Here is an 18,752-nt window from a genome sequence, read left to right as displayed (position 1 = left end):
CAGAGCAAGACCCTGTCTCAAACAAAACAACAGCAACAAAAAAAAATCTTGCACCCTAAGTTCTGTCTCAGCCTCTGCTCCTAGAAAACCCAATGTTGCTGGGCGCGGTGGCTCAAGCCTGTAATCCCAGCACTTTGGGAGGCCAAGACGGGCGGATCACGAGGTCAGGAGATCGAGACCATCCTGGCTAACATGGTGAAACCCCGTCTCTACTAAAAATTACAAAAAACTAGCTGGGCGAGGTGGCGGGCGCCTGTAGTCCCAGCTACTCGGGAGGCTGAGGCAGGAGAATGGCGTAAACCCGGGAGGCGGAGCTTGCAGTGAGCTGAGATCCGGCCACTGCACTCCAGCCTGGGTGACAGAGCGAGACTCTGTCTCCAAAAAAAAAAAAAAGAAAACCCAATGCATGACAGCTCCCTTATGACTTGTACCTGATGGGGTGGGAAAGAGGTGATGGAGGCAGCACACCCCCTGGTATGCCATGGCTAAGCACTGTGCCCATTCTATCATCTCAGCTTTCTATTTTTCTCCTCTAATTTTGCAGATTAGGAACTTGAGATTCAAGAAGAGGAAGAATTGCCCAAATAACTTGTTCTTTGTGGCTAGAAAATGCTTAAATGGAACTCAGGTCCAGGCCACATTCATATTACTATGTTTGTGATCATCCAAACATAAAACCAGTTCCTAGGCCGGGCTCGGTGGCTCACACCTGTAATCTCAGCATTTTGGGAGGCCGAGGCGGTGGATCACTTGAGATCAGGAGTTTGAGACCAGCCTGGCCAACATGGTGAAACCCCCATCTCTACTAAAAATATAAAAATTATGGCCGGGCGCGGTGGCTCAAGCCTGTAATCCCAGCACTTTGGGAGGCCGAGACGGGCGGATCACAAGGTCAGGAGATCGAGACCATCCTGGCTAACACGGTGAAACCCCGTCTCTACTAAAAATATATAAAAAAAAAAACTAGCCAGGCGAGGTGGAGGGTGCCTGTAGTCCCAGCTACTCGGGAGGCTGAGGCAGGAGAATGGCATAAACCCGGGAGGCGGAGCTTGCAGTGAGCTGAGATCCGGCCACTGCACTCCAGTCCGGGCGACAGAGCCAGACTCCGCCTCAAAAAAAAAAAAAAAAAAAAATTAGCTGGGCATGGTGGTGGGTATCTGTAATCCCAGATACTTGGGAGGCTGAGGCAGGAGAACCACTTAAATCTGGGAGGCAGAGGTTGGAGTGAGCAGAGGTCACGCCATTGCACTCCAGCCTGGGCAATAAGAGCAAAACTCAGTCTCAAAACAAACAAACAAGCAAACAAACAAACAAAACCAAAAACAGTTCCTGCTTCCGAGATTTTAAGGCACTTAACATCCATTTGGGAGATGTATGTGTGTGAAACATCCATTTGGGAGACGCCTGAAACATCTGAACTTTCTTTGTCATTTTCTTTTTTTTTTTGAGATGGAGTTTCACTCTTGTTACCCAGGCTGGAGTGCAATGGCACAATCTCTGCTCACCACAACCTCTGCCTCCCGGGTTCAAGGGATTCTCTTGCCTTAGCCTCCCGAGTAGCTGGGATTACAGGCATGTGCCACCACGCCCTACTAGTTTTGTATTTTTAGTACAGACAGGGTTTCTCCATGCTGGTCAGACTGGTCTCGAACTCCCGACCTCACATGATCCGTCTGCCTTGGCCTCCCAAAGTGCTGGGATTATAGGCATGAGCCACCACGCCCGGACTTCTTTGTCACTTTCTTGAGTCTAAAACAAGGCCTGGCAAACATTTTCCATAAAAAGCCATATAGTAAATATTTATGGCTTTGTGGGCTCTGAGGACTCTGCTGAAACTACTGTAGCCTGCAAACAGCCACAGACAACAGGTGAACAAATTGTTGTGACTATGTGCCAATAAAAACTTATTTACAAAAACAGTCAATGAGGGAAAAAACAGACAGTGATCCAGATTTAGACCATGAGTCATGGTTTACCCACCCCTGCCTAGGCAATCAACAAAACAATAAGTCGAACCTTGGTTTGTAGCATTTCCTGAATTCTGTGGTATAGATACTCTGTGTGGTCAATTTCTTTTCTTTTTTTCTCCCATTTTCTTTCTTTCTTTTTTGTTTTGTTTTTTTTTTTTGAGACATGGTCTCACTGTGTCACCTAGACTGAAGTGCAGTGGCTCAGTCTCGGCTCACTGCAACCTTCACCTGCCAGGCTCAAGCAATCCTCCTACCTCAGCTTCCCAAATAGCTGGAACTATAGGTATGTGCCACCAAGCCCAGCTATTTTTTGAATTTTTTATATAGACAGAGTTTCACCATGTTGCCCAGGCTGGTGGCAAACTCTTGGGCTCAAGCGAACTGCCCACTTTGGTGTCCCAAAGTGTTGGGATTACAGGCATGAGCCACTGCACCTGGCCAGTATGGTCAATTTCGAGTATCAACATGAAGTCAATGAACTCGGGGTTGAGCTAAGTATAGTACCTACCAAACAGATACAAACAGAAGTAAATAACCCCAAAAGCACAGGTGAGGCTGGGTGCATTGGCTCACATCTATAATCCCAGCATTTTGCGAGGCTGAGGCTGGAGGATCATTTGAGTCCTGGAGTTCAAGACCAGCCTGGGCAACAAAGCAAAACCCCGTCCCAAAAAGAACAGAACAGAGAAGAAGAAGAGAAGAGAAGAGGACAGCATTGGTGATACTAAAACTTGGTAAAAATGATTTGGAAGTCGAGGCCAGGCATGGTGGCTCACTCCTGTAATCCAGCACTTGGGAAGGCCGAGGTGGGAGGATCACCTGAGGTCAGGAGTTTGAGACCAGCTTGGTCAAAATGGCGAAACCCCACCTCTACTAATATACAAAAATTAGCCGGGCATGGTGGTGGGTGCCTGTAATCCCAGCTACTTGGGAGGCTGAGGCAGGAGAATTGCTGGAACCCAGGAAGTGGAAGCTGCAGAAGCCGAGATTGCACCACTGCACTCCAGCCTGGGCAACAACGAGACTCTGTCTCAAAAAATAAAATAAAATAAAATAAAATAAAATAAAACAAAATAAAATAAAATAAAATAAAAACTGGCCCACAAACTTCCTGGAGAATTGACCGTGGGCTCTCCTGAGTGAATAGGAGTTGCTTCCCTGCTTTGGTTGCCTGAGCTTTAGACGTGGGAGTCCCCCATGATCAGGGAAAATAGCCGCCAGGGAGGCTGAACAGCTGATACAGGATCAAGGCCTGGTGTACATCAAAGGACTCTTCTTTCCTCTCAGGCTAAACTACCATCACGTCAGTAGCTCCATCTCTTGCATAAGCGGAGGGTGAGGTTACTCAAGACCAGTCATCGATCCCTTTCGGGCTGAACCTGTGTCCTCATCATCTGAAGTCCCCATGCTTTCGAACATCTCCCACCCTTCAGTTTGGAGCACTGACTTTCATTGTTGGCAAGAGCAATGGGGAGTTCGCTTTGGCCTCTAATTTGCTGAATTGGCTTCAATGCATGGCTTAATCTCTCTGAACTCCCTTTCCCCATTTCTGAGTATTAGGAAGAACTGTGGCCGGGGGCAGTGGCTCACGCCTGTAATCCCAGATCTTTGGAAGGCCGAAGTGGGCGGATCACTTGAGGTCAGGAGTTGGAGACCAGCCCCTGGCCAACATGGTGAAACCCCGTCCCTACTAAAAATACAAAAATTGGTCGGGCGCGGTGGCTCACGCCTGTAATCCCAGCACTTTGGGAGGTCAAGGCGGGCGGATCACCAGGTCAGGAGATCAAGAACATCCTGGCTAACACGGTGAAACCCCGTCTCTACTAAAAAATACAAAAAAATAGCCGGGCGTGGTGGTGGGCGCCTGTATTCCCAGCTACTCGGGAGGCTGAGGCAGGAGAATGGCGTGAACCCGAGAGGCGGAGGTTGCAGTGAGCCGGGTTTGTGCCACTGCACTCCAGCCTGGGTGACAGAGCAAGACTCCGTCTCAAAAAAAAAAAAGGCCGGGCGCGGTGGCTCAAGCCTGTAATCCCAGCACTTTGGGAGGCCGAGACGGGCGGATCACAAGGTCAGGAGATCGAGACCATCCTGGCTAACACAGTGAAACCCCGTCTCTACTAAAAAATACAAAAATCTAGCCGGGCGAGGTGGCGGGCGCCTGTAGTCCCAGCTACTCGGGAGGCTGAGGCAGGAGAATGGCGTAAACCCGGGAGGTGGAGCTTGCAGTGAGCTGAGATCGGGCCACTGCACTCCAGCCTGGGCGACAGAGCAAGACTCTGTCTCAAAAAAAAAAAAAAAAAAAAAAATTAGCTGAGCATGGTGGTGCATGCCTGTAATCCCAGCTACTAGGAGGCTGAGGCAGAATTGCTTGAACCTGGGAGACGGAGGTTGCAGTGAGCCAAGATTGCGCCACTGCACTCTAGCCTGGGTGACAGAGCAAGACTCCATCTTCAAAAAAAAAGAAAAAAAAAAACAGGGTTATGAGTCTCTGTTACCTACAGGGATAGAAGTGAGTGACTACGTGTCCAGCGCTTTGCAAGCAACACAACCACCCTGTGAGAAAGGTATTATTCTACCCATTGTACAGTTGAAGAAACTGAGACTCAGAGAAGCTAACTGGGTCATACTAGTAGGTAGAGTTGGGATTCATCTCTTCTTACCCCAAATCCTAGTTTTTCATCTTTTCTAGTGTGCCTTACTGCCTTTAGAGCCCCTCCATATTTTTACAAATGAGAGGGGTGTGAGAGGCTGCTGGCCAGGGCCTTGAAACCTAAATGTGCCAGGAGCCAGGAGAGTGACAGAGAAGAGGTGGGTGAGGCTGGGCGCGATGGTTCATGCCTGTAATCCCAGTACTTTGGGAGGCAGAGGCGGGTGGATCACTTGAGACTAGGAGTTCGAGACAGCCTGGCCAACATGGTAAGACTCCCGTCTCTACTAAAAATACAAAAATGAGCCGGGAGTGGTGGCACATGCCTGTAATCCCAGCTACTCGGGTGGCTGAGGCGCCAGAATTGCTTGAACTCGGGAGGTGGAGGTTGCAGTGAGCTGAGATCGTGCCACTGCACTCCAGCCTGGGTGATGGATTGAAACTGTGTTCTCAAAATAATAATAATAATAATAAAAAGAAGAGCTGTGTGGGATTGTGGGAAGCTGCATTCCGCCCCCACACTCGGCCAATGAGGGCAGTAACTTAGCTTCAGACAGTTGTTGCCTGTGGGGACATGGACCTGATGTGGCCAGATTTTGTTCAAAAGAAGTTTGCAATGTGAATTTTTATGTGAAATCCTTTGATTTGAAGATTGTCTTGTTTTGAATTCTATTTGTATGAAATATCCAGAATAGGTAAATCCATAGACACACAGTGCAGACTGGTGGCTGCCGGGCTCTGCGGGGAGGGAGGAAGGGAGAGTTACTGCTTAAGGAGAATGGGTATCCTTTTGGGATGATGGAAAGAAGTGTTCTGGAACCAGATAGAGATGGTGGTTGCACAACATTGTGAATTACTAAATGATGCTGAATTTTTTCACTGTTTTGAGACTCTCATCTCAATAAATTGAATTGGTTTTAAATTTTTATTTATGATTTTGTGCATTTTTAGATATTAGGAAATAGCATTTTTATTGAAGATGAATATACATAGAGAAGTGCATAAGTGTATAGCTCTGAATTGTCACAAACAGAACATACCTGTTCAACCAGCTCAGCTCTGTGGTTTTTTTTTTTATTGAGATAGAGTCTCACTCTGTCGCTCAGGCTGAGGTGAAGTGGTATGATCTTGGCTCACTGCAACCTCTGCCTCCTGGGTTCAAGCAATTCTCCTGCCTCAGCCTCCCAAGTAGCTGGGATTACAGGCATGTCCCACCATGCCTGGCTAATTTTTTTTTTTTTTTTTTTTTTTTAAGTAGAGATGGGGTTTCACTGTGTTAGCCAGGATGGTCTCTATCACCTGGCCTCATGATCTGCCCGCCTCGGCCTCCCAAAGTGCTGGGATTACAGGCATGAGCCACCACGCCCGGCCTGTAAACACTTTTGTCATAGCAATAAATACACATGTTCACCTATGTGTGTATATGTGTGTGTTTCATTGAAAGGCTATCTGGGTGGGGCCAGGTGCAGTGGCTCATGTCTATAATCCTAGCACTTTGGAAGGCAGAGGTGGGTGGATTATTTGAGCCCAGGAATTTGAGACCAGCTTGAACAATATGGCAAGAACAGATCTCCACAAAAATTTAAAAATTAGCTGGGTGTGGTAGTGTGCATCTATGGTCCCAGCTATTGGGAAGGCTGAGGTGGGGGGATTGCTTGAGCCTGGGAGGTTAAGGCTGCAGTGAGCCATGACTGCACCACTACACTCAAGCCTGGGTGACAGACCGAGACCCTGTAACAAAATGAAAAAAAGAAAAAAAAAAAGTCTGTACCATGATTTCTTTTCCTTTTTTTTCTTTCTTTTTTTTTTTTTTCAGACGGAGTCTTGCTCTGTCGCCCAGACTGGGGTACAGTGGCATGATCTCGGCTCATTGTAACCTCCGCCTCCCAGGTTCAAGAGATTTTCCTGCCTCAGCTTCCCTGGGATTACATGCGCCCGCTACCACACCCGGCTAATTTTTGTATATTTAGTAGAGATGGAGGTTCACCATCTTGGCCAGGCTGGTCTTGAACTCCTGACCTGCTGATCCACCTGCCTTGGCCTTCCAAAGTGCTGGGATTATAGGCGTGAGCCACCGTGCCCAGCCTGTACCCTGATGTCTTTAACCAGCTCCTAGAATCAAGCACTACCAAGGTCTTCCCATTAGAAACAGCATGGATGGTGATCTAGCTCATTTGAATGCAGAGTTTCATGCTCTTTAACAATTGCTTTATTAAATGACTCTGAATTGATATTAATAAGTATCTTATTACTATTTTATGTTTTGTAGAGACAGAGTCTTGTCATGTTGCTCAGGCTGGTCTCAAACTTCTGGCCTCAAGCGATTCTCCTGCATTGGCCTCCCAATGAGCTAGGATTACAGACCATGGCAACAATTATTATTATTATTTTTGAGACAGGGTGTCAATCTGTCACCCAGGCTGGAGTGCAGTGGTGTGATCTCAACTCACTGCAACCACTGCCTCCCTGGCTCAAGCAATCCCCCCACCTCAGCCTCCCAAGTTGCTAGGACTAAAAGTGTGTGCCACCATGCCTGGCTAATTTTTTGTATTTTTAGTTGAGACAGGATTTCACCGTGTTGGCCAGGCTGGTCTTGAACTCCTGACCTCAGGCGATCCGCCCACCTTGGCCTCCCAGTGTTGAGATTACAGGTGTGAGCCACCGCGCACAACCCAGTATCTTATTTTTAAAAACTACTTTCTGCTCTGCCCCACGCTGTGCCCAGGTACTAAATATTAACCGCCTCAGAGGTATAACTGCTTCCCTTTTTCCTTTCTATGGGGGAGTTGACTTTATTGAATAAAAATAGGATGATTAGGCCGGGCGCGGTGGCTCAAGCCTGTAATCCCAGCACTTTGGGAGGCCGAGACGGGTGGATCACGAGGTCAGGAGATCGAGACCATCCTGGCTAACACGGTGAAACCCCGTCTCTACTTAAAAATACAAAAAACTAGCCGGCGAGGTGGCGGGCGCCTGTAGTCCCAGCTACTCCGGGGGCTGAGGCAGGAGAATGGCGTAAACCCGGAGGCGGAGCTTGCAGTGAGATGAGATCTGGCCACTGCACTCCAGCCTGGGCGACAGAGCCAGACACCGTCTCAAAAAAAAAAAAAAAAAAATAGGATGATTTACTATGTGGATCTCTGCATCTTACTTTTCCAAATGCTTAATTACTGGCAACTGTGGTGGACATTCCTTTAGCCCCTCCAAATCTGTTCCCTCCCTGCCTTTCTCGGTGCCCCAAGCCTTATCACCTTCAGCCAACCTGAGACTCTGGCAGGAGAGGAGAGGAGAGACAAGTGGGGGTTTCTTGGCTTCCTCCCCGCCAGACGTTGTTTTAGCAGCTGTTTTAGCAGCAGCTGTGTCCCTGTACTGAAGGCCACAGTCCTGTTGGGTGGCTACAACGCTCTCTAGGTTTCCAAACCCTCCCTTCTCTTGCTGCTTTAGGCTTAAGGGGTGGGGTAAGAGACCCCACGCTCGCCAGTCCCAGGTGGCTTCATCATCCTTATCTGCTCCCACGACTTTGTAAGTAGCCCCTTTAGTAAACGCCCCTCAAACATCCTTCTGAGTGGACCAGCTGTTCTGTGATGGGCCCCTGGACAACTGATTCAGCAACTAACTTAAAATTCTTTTTTTTCTTCTTTTTTTTTGAGACAGAGTCTTGCCCTGTTGCCCAGGCTGGAGTGCAGTGGTCTGATCTTGGCTCACTGTAACCTCTGCCTCCCAGGTTCAAGCAATTCTCATACCTCAGCCTCCCAAGTAGCTGGGATTATAGCCACGCCACCACCATACCCAGCTTATTGGTTTATTTGTTTGTTTGTTTATTTATTTTTTGAGACGGAGTCTTGCTCTGTCGCCAGTCTGGAGTGCAGTGGTGCGATCTTGGCTCACTGCAAACTCTGCCTCCCAGGTTCAAGCGATTCTCCTGCCTCAGCCTTCCGAGTAGCTGGGATTACAGGCACGTGCCACCACACTCAGCTAATTTTTTGTATTTTTAATAGAGACAGGGTTTCACCATGTTGGCCAGGATGGTCTTGATCTCCTGACCTCGTGATCCGCCTGCCTTGGCCTCCCAAAGTATTGGGATTACAGGCGTGAGCCCCCACACCCAGCCTAATTTTGGTATTTTCATTAGAGATGGGGTTTCACCATGTTGGCCAGGCTGGTCTTGAACTCCTGACCTCAGGTGATCCTCCCGCCTAGGCCTCTCAAAGTGCTGGGATTACAGGCGTGAGTCACTGTGCTGATTCAGCAACTAATTTACAATTCTTAAAAACTTTTAGGGGGCCAACTCATGTGTGAGCCTGCCACCTTTATGGCTGTCAGAGTCCAGACCCTTGTTTTACAGATGCAGGAAATGAGGGGAGGATTTGTTGCTTTTGGGATTCCTGGGCCAGAGTGAGGTGAAATATTGAAAGTGTGGTGGTCCTCAAGTCAGGCAGTGTGAATTCTGACCAACCAGGTCTTGCCAGGGAGCTCTAGTTCCCTGGCTCTGTTTCCCATGTGTTTGTGTTTTGGCCTACCCCTCGTTCTGAAATGAAGATGAGCAAGATGTGAAAGTTTGAGAGAGGCAACTGAAGTTCTCCTAGATCTTGGCAGCTTTCTAAAATAAAGGTTTTGCTGGGCTCTCTGTGGCCACTGCAAGGAAGATGAAACAGAACAACTGGAAAGGCGAAAGGCTGTTCTCTCAGCCTGTTTCCTTGCGATCCTCAAACAGTCCAACATTTGAAGATAAACAAGCCTCAGTCCACATTCTCTAAGAGTCCCCAGCGCATGGGACAGACAGGTAAATATGCACTTACAATACCAAGTGAAAAGTGCAGAAAACAGCCCAGCTGTGGGGTGGGAACAGATAATGATTTCCAGGGAGGTAATACTTCTTTTCCTTTTTTTTTTTTTTTTGAGAGGGAGTCTCCCTCTGTCACCCAGGCTGGAGTGCAGTGGCGTGATCTCAGATCACTGCAAGCTCCGCCTCCCGGGTTTCCGCCATTCTCCTGCCTCAGCCTCCCGAGCAGCTGGAACTACAGGCGCCCGCCACCTCACCCGGCTAGTTTTTTGTATTTTTTAGTAGAGACGGGATTTCACCGTGTTAGCCAGGATGGTCTCAATCTCCTGACCTCGTGATCCGCCCGTCTCGGCCTCCCAAAGTGCTGGGATTACAGGCTTGAGCCACCGTGCCCGGCCGTTCTTTTTGTTTTTGAGAGGGATCTTTTTCTTTTTGTTTTTGAGAGGGAGTCTTGCTCTGTTGCCCAGGCTGGAGTGCAGTGGTGTAATCTCAGCTCACTGCAATCTCTGCCTCCTGGGTTCTTCTGCCTCAGCCTCCTGAGTAGCTGGGATTACAGGCACCAGCCACCAAGCCCAACTAATCTATTTTAGTAGAGATGGGGTTTCACCATGTTGGCCAGGCTGGTCTTGAACTCATGACTTCAAGTGATCCACCCGCCTTGGCCTCCCAAAGTTCTGGGATTACGGGTGTGAGCCACCGCGCCCAGCCTTCAGCTGGATCTTGAAGGAGAGGTTCAAGTCTGCCTGGCCTGAGATGGTGTTCCAGGACGGGAAGAGCAGGTGCTAAGACCCAGTGCTAAGAGAGACTGAGCAAAACACGTGCCAGAAACTGCTAGAAGCTCAGCATGGCTGGAGCATAAGGGGTGTGTGTGTGTGTGTGGTGGGGTACAGGGATGGGAGGTGGTCTAAAGGCAAGCAGAGATCAGAAGAGTCTTAAAGGCCAAGAGAAGGGCACTGAAGCCATTAAGCAGTAGAGTGCCAATGTCACCCTTTGGAAGGTTATTCTGGCTGCTTCGGAGACTGAGTTAAAGTGGACAACCTGAGACAGTTCAAAGACTGCCACAATCAGGAGAAAGAGGTGGCAGGGCAGGAGTAGAGGTGGAGGTGATGGGTGGATTTGGGAGCTATGAAGGCAGTCAAAAGATAGAGGTTTATTATAATGACAGCAATATTGACAAGCTTATAATATAGTAATCTAACAGCAGCTCTCTTTTCAGGCCACATGGGTAAGAATCTTCTCACTCTTTTTATTTGGAAAAATTTCAGACCTCAGCAGAACTGCAAGATAGTTCCCCCACACCACCAACTTTTCCTTTTCTTTCTTTTTTTTTTTTTTGATAGAGACTGGGTCTTGCCATGTTGCTCAGGCTGGTCTCAAATTCCTAAGATCAGGGGATCCTCCCACTTCTGCCTCCCAAAGTCCTGGATTATAGGAATGAGCTGCCTACAAAACAGTTTCCTTGAACATGCATATACTCTTCATGTGGATTTGCTAATTGTTACATTTTGCCTCTTTCTCCCCTTGTATCATTTTCTTTGAACCACTTGCAAGTTAGTAGCTGAAATCATGACACTACACATCTAAATATCTGAGCATTTATCTCCTTCCAATAAAAAGATATTCTCTCATATAATTGCAACATCATTATCTGACTGAGGAAATTTAACACTGATATACTATAATTTAATATAAAGTTCACGTTTAGATTTCACCAATTGGCCCAATAAGTCTTTTAAAGCTGCTGTTTCTCATTAAATAATTCAAGTAAGGATCATGTATTGCATGTAGTCATTGTTTCTCTCTCCTCTCTGTTTTTTTTTTTTTTTTTTTTTTTTTTTTTTGAGACGGAGTTTCCCTCTGTGGCCCAGGCTGGAGTGCAGTGGCATGATCGTGGTTCACTGCAATCTCTGCCTCCTGGGTTCAAGCAATTCTCCAGCCTCAGACTCCCAAGTAGCTGGGATTACAGGTGTGTGCCGCTGTGCCCGGCTAATTTTTGTAGTTTTACTAGAGATGGGGTTTTACCATGTTGGCCAGGCTGGTCTCAAACTCCTGATCTCAAGTGATCCACCCACTTCAGCCTCCCAAAATGCTGGGATTACAGGCGTGAACCATCACGCCTGGTCCTCTGCTAATTAATTTTTATTTCATTTTATTTTTATTTATTTATTTTTCATAGAGACGTAAGTCTTGCTATATTGCCCAGGCTGGTCTTAAACTCCTGGACTCAAGGGATCCTCCTGCCTTGATCTCCCAGAGATATGGGACTGCAGGCATAAGCCACTGCACCTGTATACCTGTATCTCTCTCTCTCTCTCTCTTTTGACAATGTTAGATGTTAGTTTATTTTGGCAGGGCGCAGTGGCTCGCTCCTGTAATTCCAGCACTTTGGGAGGCTGAGGGGGGTGGATCACCTGAGGTCAGGAGTTGGAGACTAGCCTGGCTAACATGTAAAACCCCGTCTCTACTAAAAATACAAAAATTAGTTGGGCGTGGTGGCGGGCTCCTGTAATCCCAGCTACTCGGGAGGCTGAGGCACGAGAATTGCTTGAACCTAGGAATAGGAGGTTGCAGTGAGCCAAGATCACGCCATTGCATTCCAGCCCCAGGCAACAAGAGCGAAACCCCGTCTCAAAAAAAAAAAAAAAAAAAGAGATAATATCAAACAGATTATATGAAGCCTAATGTAATCAGTTCTACTTTTTCTCTTTTCTTCTTCTTTCTGTTTAAAGATTGCGTTAAAATTTTATTTTGAAGTGATTTTAAACTCACAGAAAAGTTCCAAAAATATTATAAAGAACATTTATATATGTTTACCAATTATTTACATTTTGTACATGTAAATAATTTACATTTACAAATAATTTACAGTCACCCATTATTTACATTTTGCCATATTTACTTTATCTATCTCTTGTCTACAAATATATATCTATCTCTTTCTTTTTTTTGAGACAGAGTCTCACTATATGGTCCAGGCTGGAGTGCAGTGGCACGATCTTGGTTCACTACAACCTCCACCTCCCAGGTTCAAGTGATTCTCTCCTGCCTCAGCCTCCCGAGTAGCTGGGATTACAGGTGCCCGCCATCACGCCCAGCTGATTTTTGTATTTTTAGTAGAGATGGGGTTTCACCATGTTCGCCAGGCTAATCTCCAACTCCTGACCTCAAGTGATCCACTCCGCTCGGCCTCCCAAAGTGCTGAGATTACAGGTGTGAGCCATCATGCCCGGCCTTACATACATTTTTTTTTTTTTTTTAGACAAAGTCTTGCTCTGTCACCAGGCTGTAGTGCAGTGGCACCATCTCGGCTCATTGTAACATCTGCCTCCTAGATTCAACTGATTCTCCTGACTCAGCCTCCTGAGTAGCTGTGACTACAGGCACGAGCCACCACGTCCAGCTAATTTTTGAATGTTTAGGGGAGACAGGGTTTCACCATGTTGGCCAGGCTAGTCTCCATCTGTTGACCTTGTGATCCACCCACCTCAGTGTCCCAAAGTGCTGGGATTACAGGTGTGAGCCACCGTGCCCGGCCTATACTTATATTTTTTTCCTGAACCATTTGAAAGTAAGTTGCCTCTCTTGACCCTAAATAATACAGGGTACTTTTTCTAAGGGCATTGTCTTACAAAACCACAGTGAAAGTATCAAAATCAGGAAATTTTCATGAAGGGTGGGAGGATATTATAATTTTTTAAAAAGTTAGGAAATTTGGCCGGGTGCGGTGGCTCATGCCTGTAATCCCAGCACTTTGGGAGGCTAAGGTGGGTGGATTGCCTGAGGTCAGGAGTTCGAGACCAGTCTGGCCAACATGGTAAAATCCTGACTCTATTAAAAATACAAAAAAAAACCCCGTCTCTACTAAAAAAAATACAAAAACTAGCCGGGCGAGGTGGCGGGCGCCTGTAGTCCCAGCTACTCGGGAGGCTGAGGCAGGAGAATGGCGTAAACCCGGGAGGCGGAGCTTGCAGTGAGCTGAGATCCGGCCACTGCACTCCAGCCTGGGCGACAGAGCGAGACTCCGCCTCAAAAAAAAAAAAAAAAAAAAAAACAAAAAAATTAGCCAGGCATGGTGGCATATGCCTGTAATCTCAGCTATTCAGGAGGCAGGGGAATTGCTTGAACCAGGGATGTGGAGGTTGCAGTGAGCCGAGATCTCGCCACTACACTCCAGCCTGGGCAACAGAACCACCATGCCCAGCTAATTTTTGTATTTTTAGTATAGACGAGGTTTCAGCATGTTGGCCAGGCTAGTCTCAAACTCCTGACCTCAGGTGATCCAGCCGCCTTGGTCTCCCAAAATGCTGAGATTACAGGCGTGAGCCACTGCATCTGGCCACAGATTGTATTTAGTTTTTTTTTTTTTTTTTTTTTTGTGGGGGGGGAGGGATGGAGTCTCGCTCTCTTGCCCAGGCTGGAGTACAGTGGCGCGATCTCTGCTCACTGCAAGCTCTGCTTCCCAGGTTCACGCCATTCTGCTGCCTCAGCTTCCCAAGTAGCTGGGACTACAGGCACGAGCCACCACGCCTGGCTAATTTTTTGTATTTTTAGTAGAGATATGTTTTCACCGTGTTAGCCAGGATGGTCTCGATCTCCTGACCTCGTGATCTGCCCGCCTCGGTCTCCCAAAGTGCCGGGATTGCGCTAGTTTTTTTTTTTTTTTTTTTGAGACGGAGTCTTGCTCTGTCACCCAGGCAGTGACCCACCTGCCTTGACCTCCCAAAATGCTAGGATTATGGCCATGAGCAGCCTACAAAACAGTTTCCTTGAATATGCATATACTCTCATGTGGATTTGTTAATTGTTACCTTTTGCCTCTTTCTCCCCTTGTATCACTTTCTTTGGGCCACCTGCAAGTTAGTAGCAGAAATCATGACACTACACATCTAAATATTTGAGCATTTATCTCCTTCCAATAAAGAGAAAAGTGATTCTCTCATATAACTGCAACACCATTATCTGACTGAGGAAATTTAACACTGATATACTATAATTTTTTTTTTTTTTTTTTTTTTGAGACGGAGTCTTGCTGTGTCGCCCAGGCTGAAGTGCAGTGGCCGGATCTCAGCTCACTGCAAGCTCTGCCTCCCGGGTTTATGCCATTCTCCTGACTCAGCCTCCCGAGTAGCTGGGGCTACAGGCACCCGCCACCTCGCCCAGCTAGTTTTTTGTATTTTTTAGTAGAGACGGGGTTTCACCGTGTTAGCCAGGATGGTCTCGATCTCCTGACCTCGTGATCCGCCTGTCTCGGCCTCCCAAAGTGCTGGGATTACAGGCTTGAGCCACCGCGCTCGGCCAATTTTTTTTTTTTTTTTTGAGAAGGAGTCTCACTCTGTCGCCCAGGCTGGAGTGCAGTGGCATGACTTTGGCTCACTGCAAGCTCCACCTCCTGGGTTCACATTATTCTCTTGTCTCAGCCTCCCGAGTAGCTGGGACTACAGGCACCCGCCACCACGCCCAGCTAATTTTTTTTTTGTTTGTATTTTTAGTAGAGATGGGGTTTCACTGTGTTAGCCAGGATGGTCTCGATCTCCTGACCTTGTGATCTGCCTGCCTCGGCCTCCCAAAGTGCTGGGATTACAGGCGTGAGCCACCGTGCCCAGCCAATATACTATAATTTAATGTAAAGTTCATATTTAGATTTCACCAATTTGCCCAATAAGTCTTTTAAAGCTGCTGTTTCTCATTAAATAATTCAAGTAAGGATCATGTATTGCATTTAGTTATTATTTCTCTCTTCCTCCCTTTTTTATTCTTATTTATTTATTTATTTGAGATGGGTTCTCTGTTGCTCAGGCTGGAGTGCAGTGACATGATCTTGGCTCACTGCAACCTCTGCCTCTCAGGTTCAAGCGATTATCCTGCGTCAACCTCCCAGGCAGCTGGGATTACAAGTGTGTGGCACTGTGCCTTGGTAATTTTTGTGTTTTTAGTAGAGACAGTGTTTCACCATGTTGGCCAGGCTGGTCTTGAACTCCTGACCTCAAGTGATCCGCCCACTTCAGCCTCCCAAAGTGCTGGATTACAGGTGTGAACCACCACACCTGGGCATCTCCTAATTAATTTTTTTTTTTTTTTGTAGAGACGGAGGTCTTGCTATGTTGCTCAGGCTGGTCTCAAACTCCTGGACCTAAGGGATCCTCCTGCTTTGATCTCCCAGAGTAATGGGACTACAAGGCATGAGCCATGCACCTGTATCTCTCTCTCTCGACAACGTTAGAAATGTTAGTTTATTTTTGAGGGGTGTGGTGGCTCACTCCTGTAATCCCGGCACTTTGGAAGGCCGAGCTGGGCTGGGTCACTTGAGGCCAGGGGTTCGAGACCTTCTCAGTCTCCTGAATGCCTGGGATTACAGCTGTGTGCCACCACACCCGGCTAGTTTTTTATATTTTTGGTAGAGACAGGGTTTCACCATGTTGGTGAGGCTGGTCTTGAACTCCCACCTCCCAAAGTGCTGGGATTACAGGCATGAGCCACCATACTAGCCCATTGCATTTAGTTGATGCACATCTTTTTTTTTTTTTTTTTTTTTTTTTTTGAGACGGAGTCTGGCTCTGCCGCCCAGGCTGGAGTGCAGTGGCCGGATCTCAGCTCACGGCAAGCTCCGCCTCCCGGTTCACGCCATTCTCCTGCCTCAGCCTCCCGAGTAGCTGGGACTACAGGCGCCCGCCACCTCGCCCGGCTAATTTTTTTGTATTTTTAGTAGAGATGGGGTTTCACTGTGTTAGCCAGGATGGTCTCGATCTCCTGACCTTGTGATCTGCCTGCCTCGGCCTCCCAAAGTGCTGGGATTACAGGCGTGAGCCACCGTGCCCAGCCAATATACTATAATTTAATGTAAAGTTCATATTTAGATTTCACCAATTTGCCCAATAAGTCTTTTAAAGCTGCTGTTTCTCATTAAATAATTCAAGTAAGGATCATGTATTGCATTTAGTTATTATTTCTCTCTTCCTCCCTTTTTTATTCTTATTTATTATTTATTTGAGATGGTTCTCTGTTGCTCAGGCTGGAGTGCAGTGACATGATCTTGGCTCACTGCAACCTCTGCCTCTCAGGTTCAAGCGATTATCCTGCGTCAACCTCCCAGGCAGCTGGGATTACAAGTGTGTGGCACTGTGCCTTGGTAATTTTTGTGTTTTTAGTAGAGACAGTGTTTCACCATGTTGGCCAGGCTGGTCTTGAACTCCTGACCTCAAGTGATCCGCCCACTTCAGCCTCCCAAAGTGCTGGGATTACAGGTGTGAACCACCACACCTGGGCATCTCCTAATTAATTTTTTTTTTTTTTGTAGAGACGGAGGTCTTGCTATGTTGCTCAGGCTGGTCTCAAACTCCTGGACCTAAGGGATCCTCCTGCTTTGATCTCCCAGAGTAATGGGACTACAAGGCATGAGCCATGCACCTGTATCTCTCTCTCTCGACAACGTTAGAAATGTTAGTTTATTTTTGAGGGGTGTGGTGGCTCACTCCTGTAATCCCGGCACTTTGGAAGGCCGAGCTGGGCTGGGTCACTTGAGGCCAGGGGTTCGAGACCTTCTCAGTCTCCTGAATGCCGGGATTACAGCTGTGTGCCACCACACCCGGCTAGTTTTTTATATTTTTGGTAGAGACAGGGTTTCACCATGTTGGTGAGGCTGGTCTTGAACTCCCACCTCCCAAAGTGCTGGGATTACAGGCATGAGCCCCACCATACCTAGCCCATTGCATTAGTTGATGCACATCTTTTTTTTTTTTTTTTTTTTTTTTTTTGAGACGGAGTCTGGCTCTGCCGCCCAGGCTGGAGTGCAGTGGCCGGATCTCAGCTCACGGCAAGCTCCGCCTCCCGGGTTCACGCCATTCTCCTGCCTCAGCCTCCCGAGTAGCTGGGACTACAGGCGCCCGCCACCTCGCCCGGCTAATTTTTTTGTATTTTTTAGTAGAGACGGGGTTTCACCGTGTTAGCCAGGATGGTCTCGATCTCCTGACCTCGTGATCCGCCCGTCTCGGCCTCCCAAAGTGCTGGGATTACAGGCTTGAGCCACCGCGCCCGGCCAATGCACATCTTTAGTTTTCTTAAACCTTGGTAATTGCATATCCGCCTCCTTTCCCTTCCCCCACCCCTCATCCCCCATGTGTATTTCACAACATTAACTTTTTTTGAAGTTTTCAAGCCAGTTGTTTTGAAGCATGTCCCTTCTTTTGGATATGTCTGTTTTCCAATGATTAGATTCAGGGCAAACATGTTTGAATACTACACAGATGACCGTTAAGCCCTTTTCAAGACAGAATATTAGAGGCACATGGTTAGATATCAAAGTTGATCGTTTAGTTAAGCTGGGTTGGAATTTTGGCCTCACATTTTGCTAGTTGGGTAAATCGGTTATTGAGACGGTTTTCTCAGCTGTCACACTGGGAGGTAATAATCTAGCTTCATGATGTTGTTGAATTAATATATGTAAGGCACTTAGAACAGCGTCTGGCACATTATAAGTATCAATAAATAAACACTGTTACCGTTATTATCATCACTGCAATTTATAGAGGCCTTAACAGGAACATCCAGCACTTTCAACAGTATATGGCTTATAGGAAGCATTCCACGAATATTTGTTAGCAGAAGGACAGCTCTATGCGAGCTGCTATCAATTACTGCCCATTTTACAGATGAGGAAACTGAAGCTTAGAGAAGCAAAGTAGTGACCTAGGATCACACAGATTGCCGTTAAGTGGCAAGATACGGGGTTTGTACTCAGGCATATCGGATATGTAAAGTGAGGGATAAGGAACCTTAATGTATTTTGTAAATCCTCCACGGCTGTGTGGATGTGAAAAACTGAATTGGAGCGCCACGCAGCGGTTCTCTGGCGTACAGTATCCATCCATACAGTAGGCGCTCAATAAATGTCTGTTGCACGAGTGAGGAAAGAAAATGAGTCAGCTGACGCGAGATCATCCCCTAGCGTTGGTGTGCACCTACGTGGGGATCCATTGCTGCCGACGCTACTCCTGCCGGGTCACCACAGGCGCACGTGTTCCGGCAGGGCGCGGCTTCCGGTGACCCAGCTCCGTCCCCAAGCCCCACCCCTTGCCTGTTGTCGCGCTCGCGGACGGCTGTGGTGTTTTGGCCCATGGGCGGAGCCGTAGTTACAGTCTACTGGGGCGTCGTCCGTAGCCGGGGAGCCTGGTGTGTGGAATCGCGGCCCGAGGTTCGCTATGTCTGACGAGGAAGCGCGGCAGAGCGGAGCCTCCTCGCAGGCCGGCGCCGTGACTGTCAGCGATGTCCAGGAGCTGATGCGGCGCAAGGAGGAGATAGAGGCGCAGATCAAGGCCAACTATGACGTGCTAGAAAGCGTGAGTGTGGGTTCGGGGCG

At 47.6% G+C, this 18,752-nt stretch overlaps 1 protein-coding gene across 1 annotated transcript in view; it reads left to right on the top strand.

Annotated features, from left to right (window-relative positions):
- Window positions 1–18,466: 18,466 nt before the first annotated feature.
- PSMD9 (proteasome 26S subunit, non-ATPase 9) overlaps window positions 18,467–18,752 on the top strand; it is a 29,624-nt gene continuing 29,338 nt past the window's right edge. Inside the window, exon 1 of the mRNA XM_033220328.1 lies at window positions 18,467–18,732. Coding sequence (XP_033076219.1) covers window positions 18,595–18,732 — 138 coding nt within the window. The 5' untranslated portion in view covers window positions 18,467–18,594. The remainder of the gene's footprint in view (window positions 18,733–18,752) is intronic.

Source organism: Trachypithecus francoisi, unplaced genomic scaffold (assembly GCF_009764315.1).
Source record: "Trachypithecus francoisi isolate TF-2019V2 unplaced genomic scaffold, Tfra_2.0 Lachesis_group11, whole genome shotgun sequence".
In the NCBI taxonomy this organism is placed as follows: Eukaryota; Metazoa; Chordata; class Mammalia; order Primates; family Cercopithecidae; genus Trachypithecus; species Trachypithecus francoisi.
Note: the sequence above shows the minus strand (reverse complement) of the source record. Positions and strands in the feature narration are given on the sequence as shown.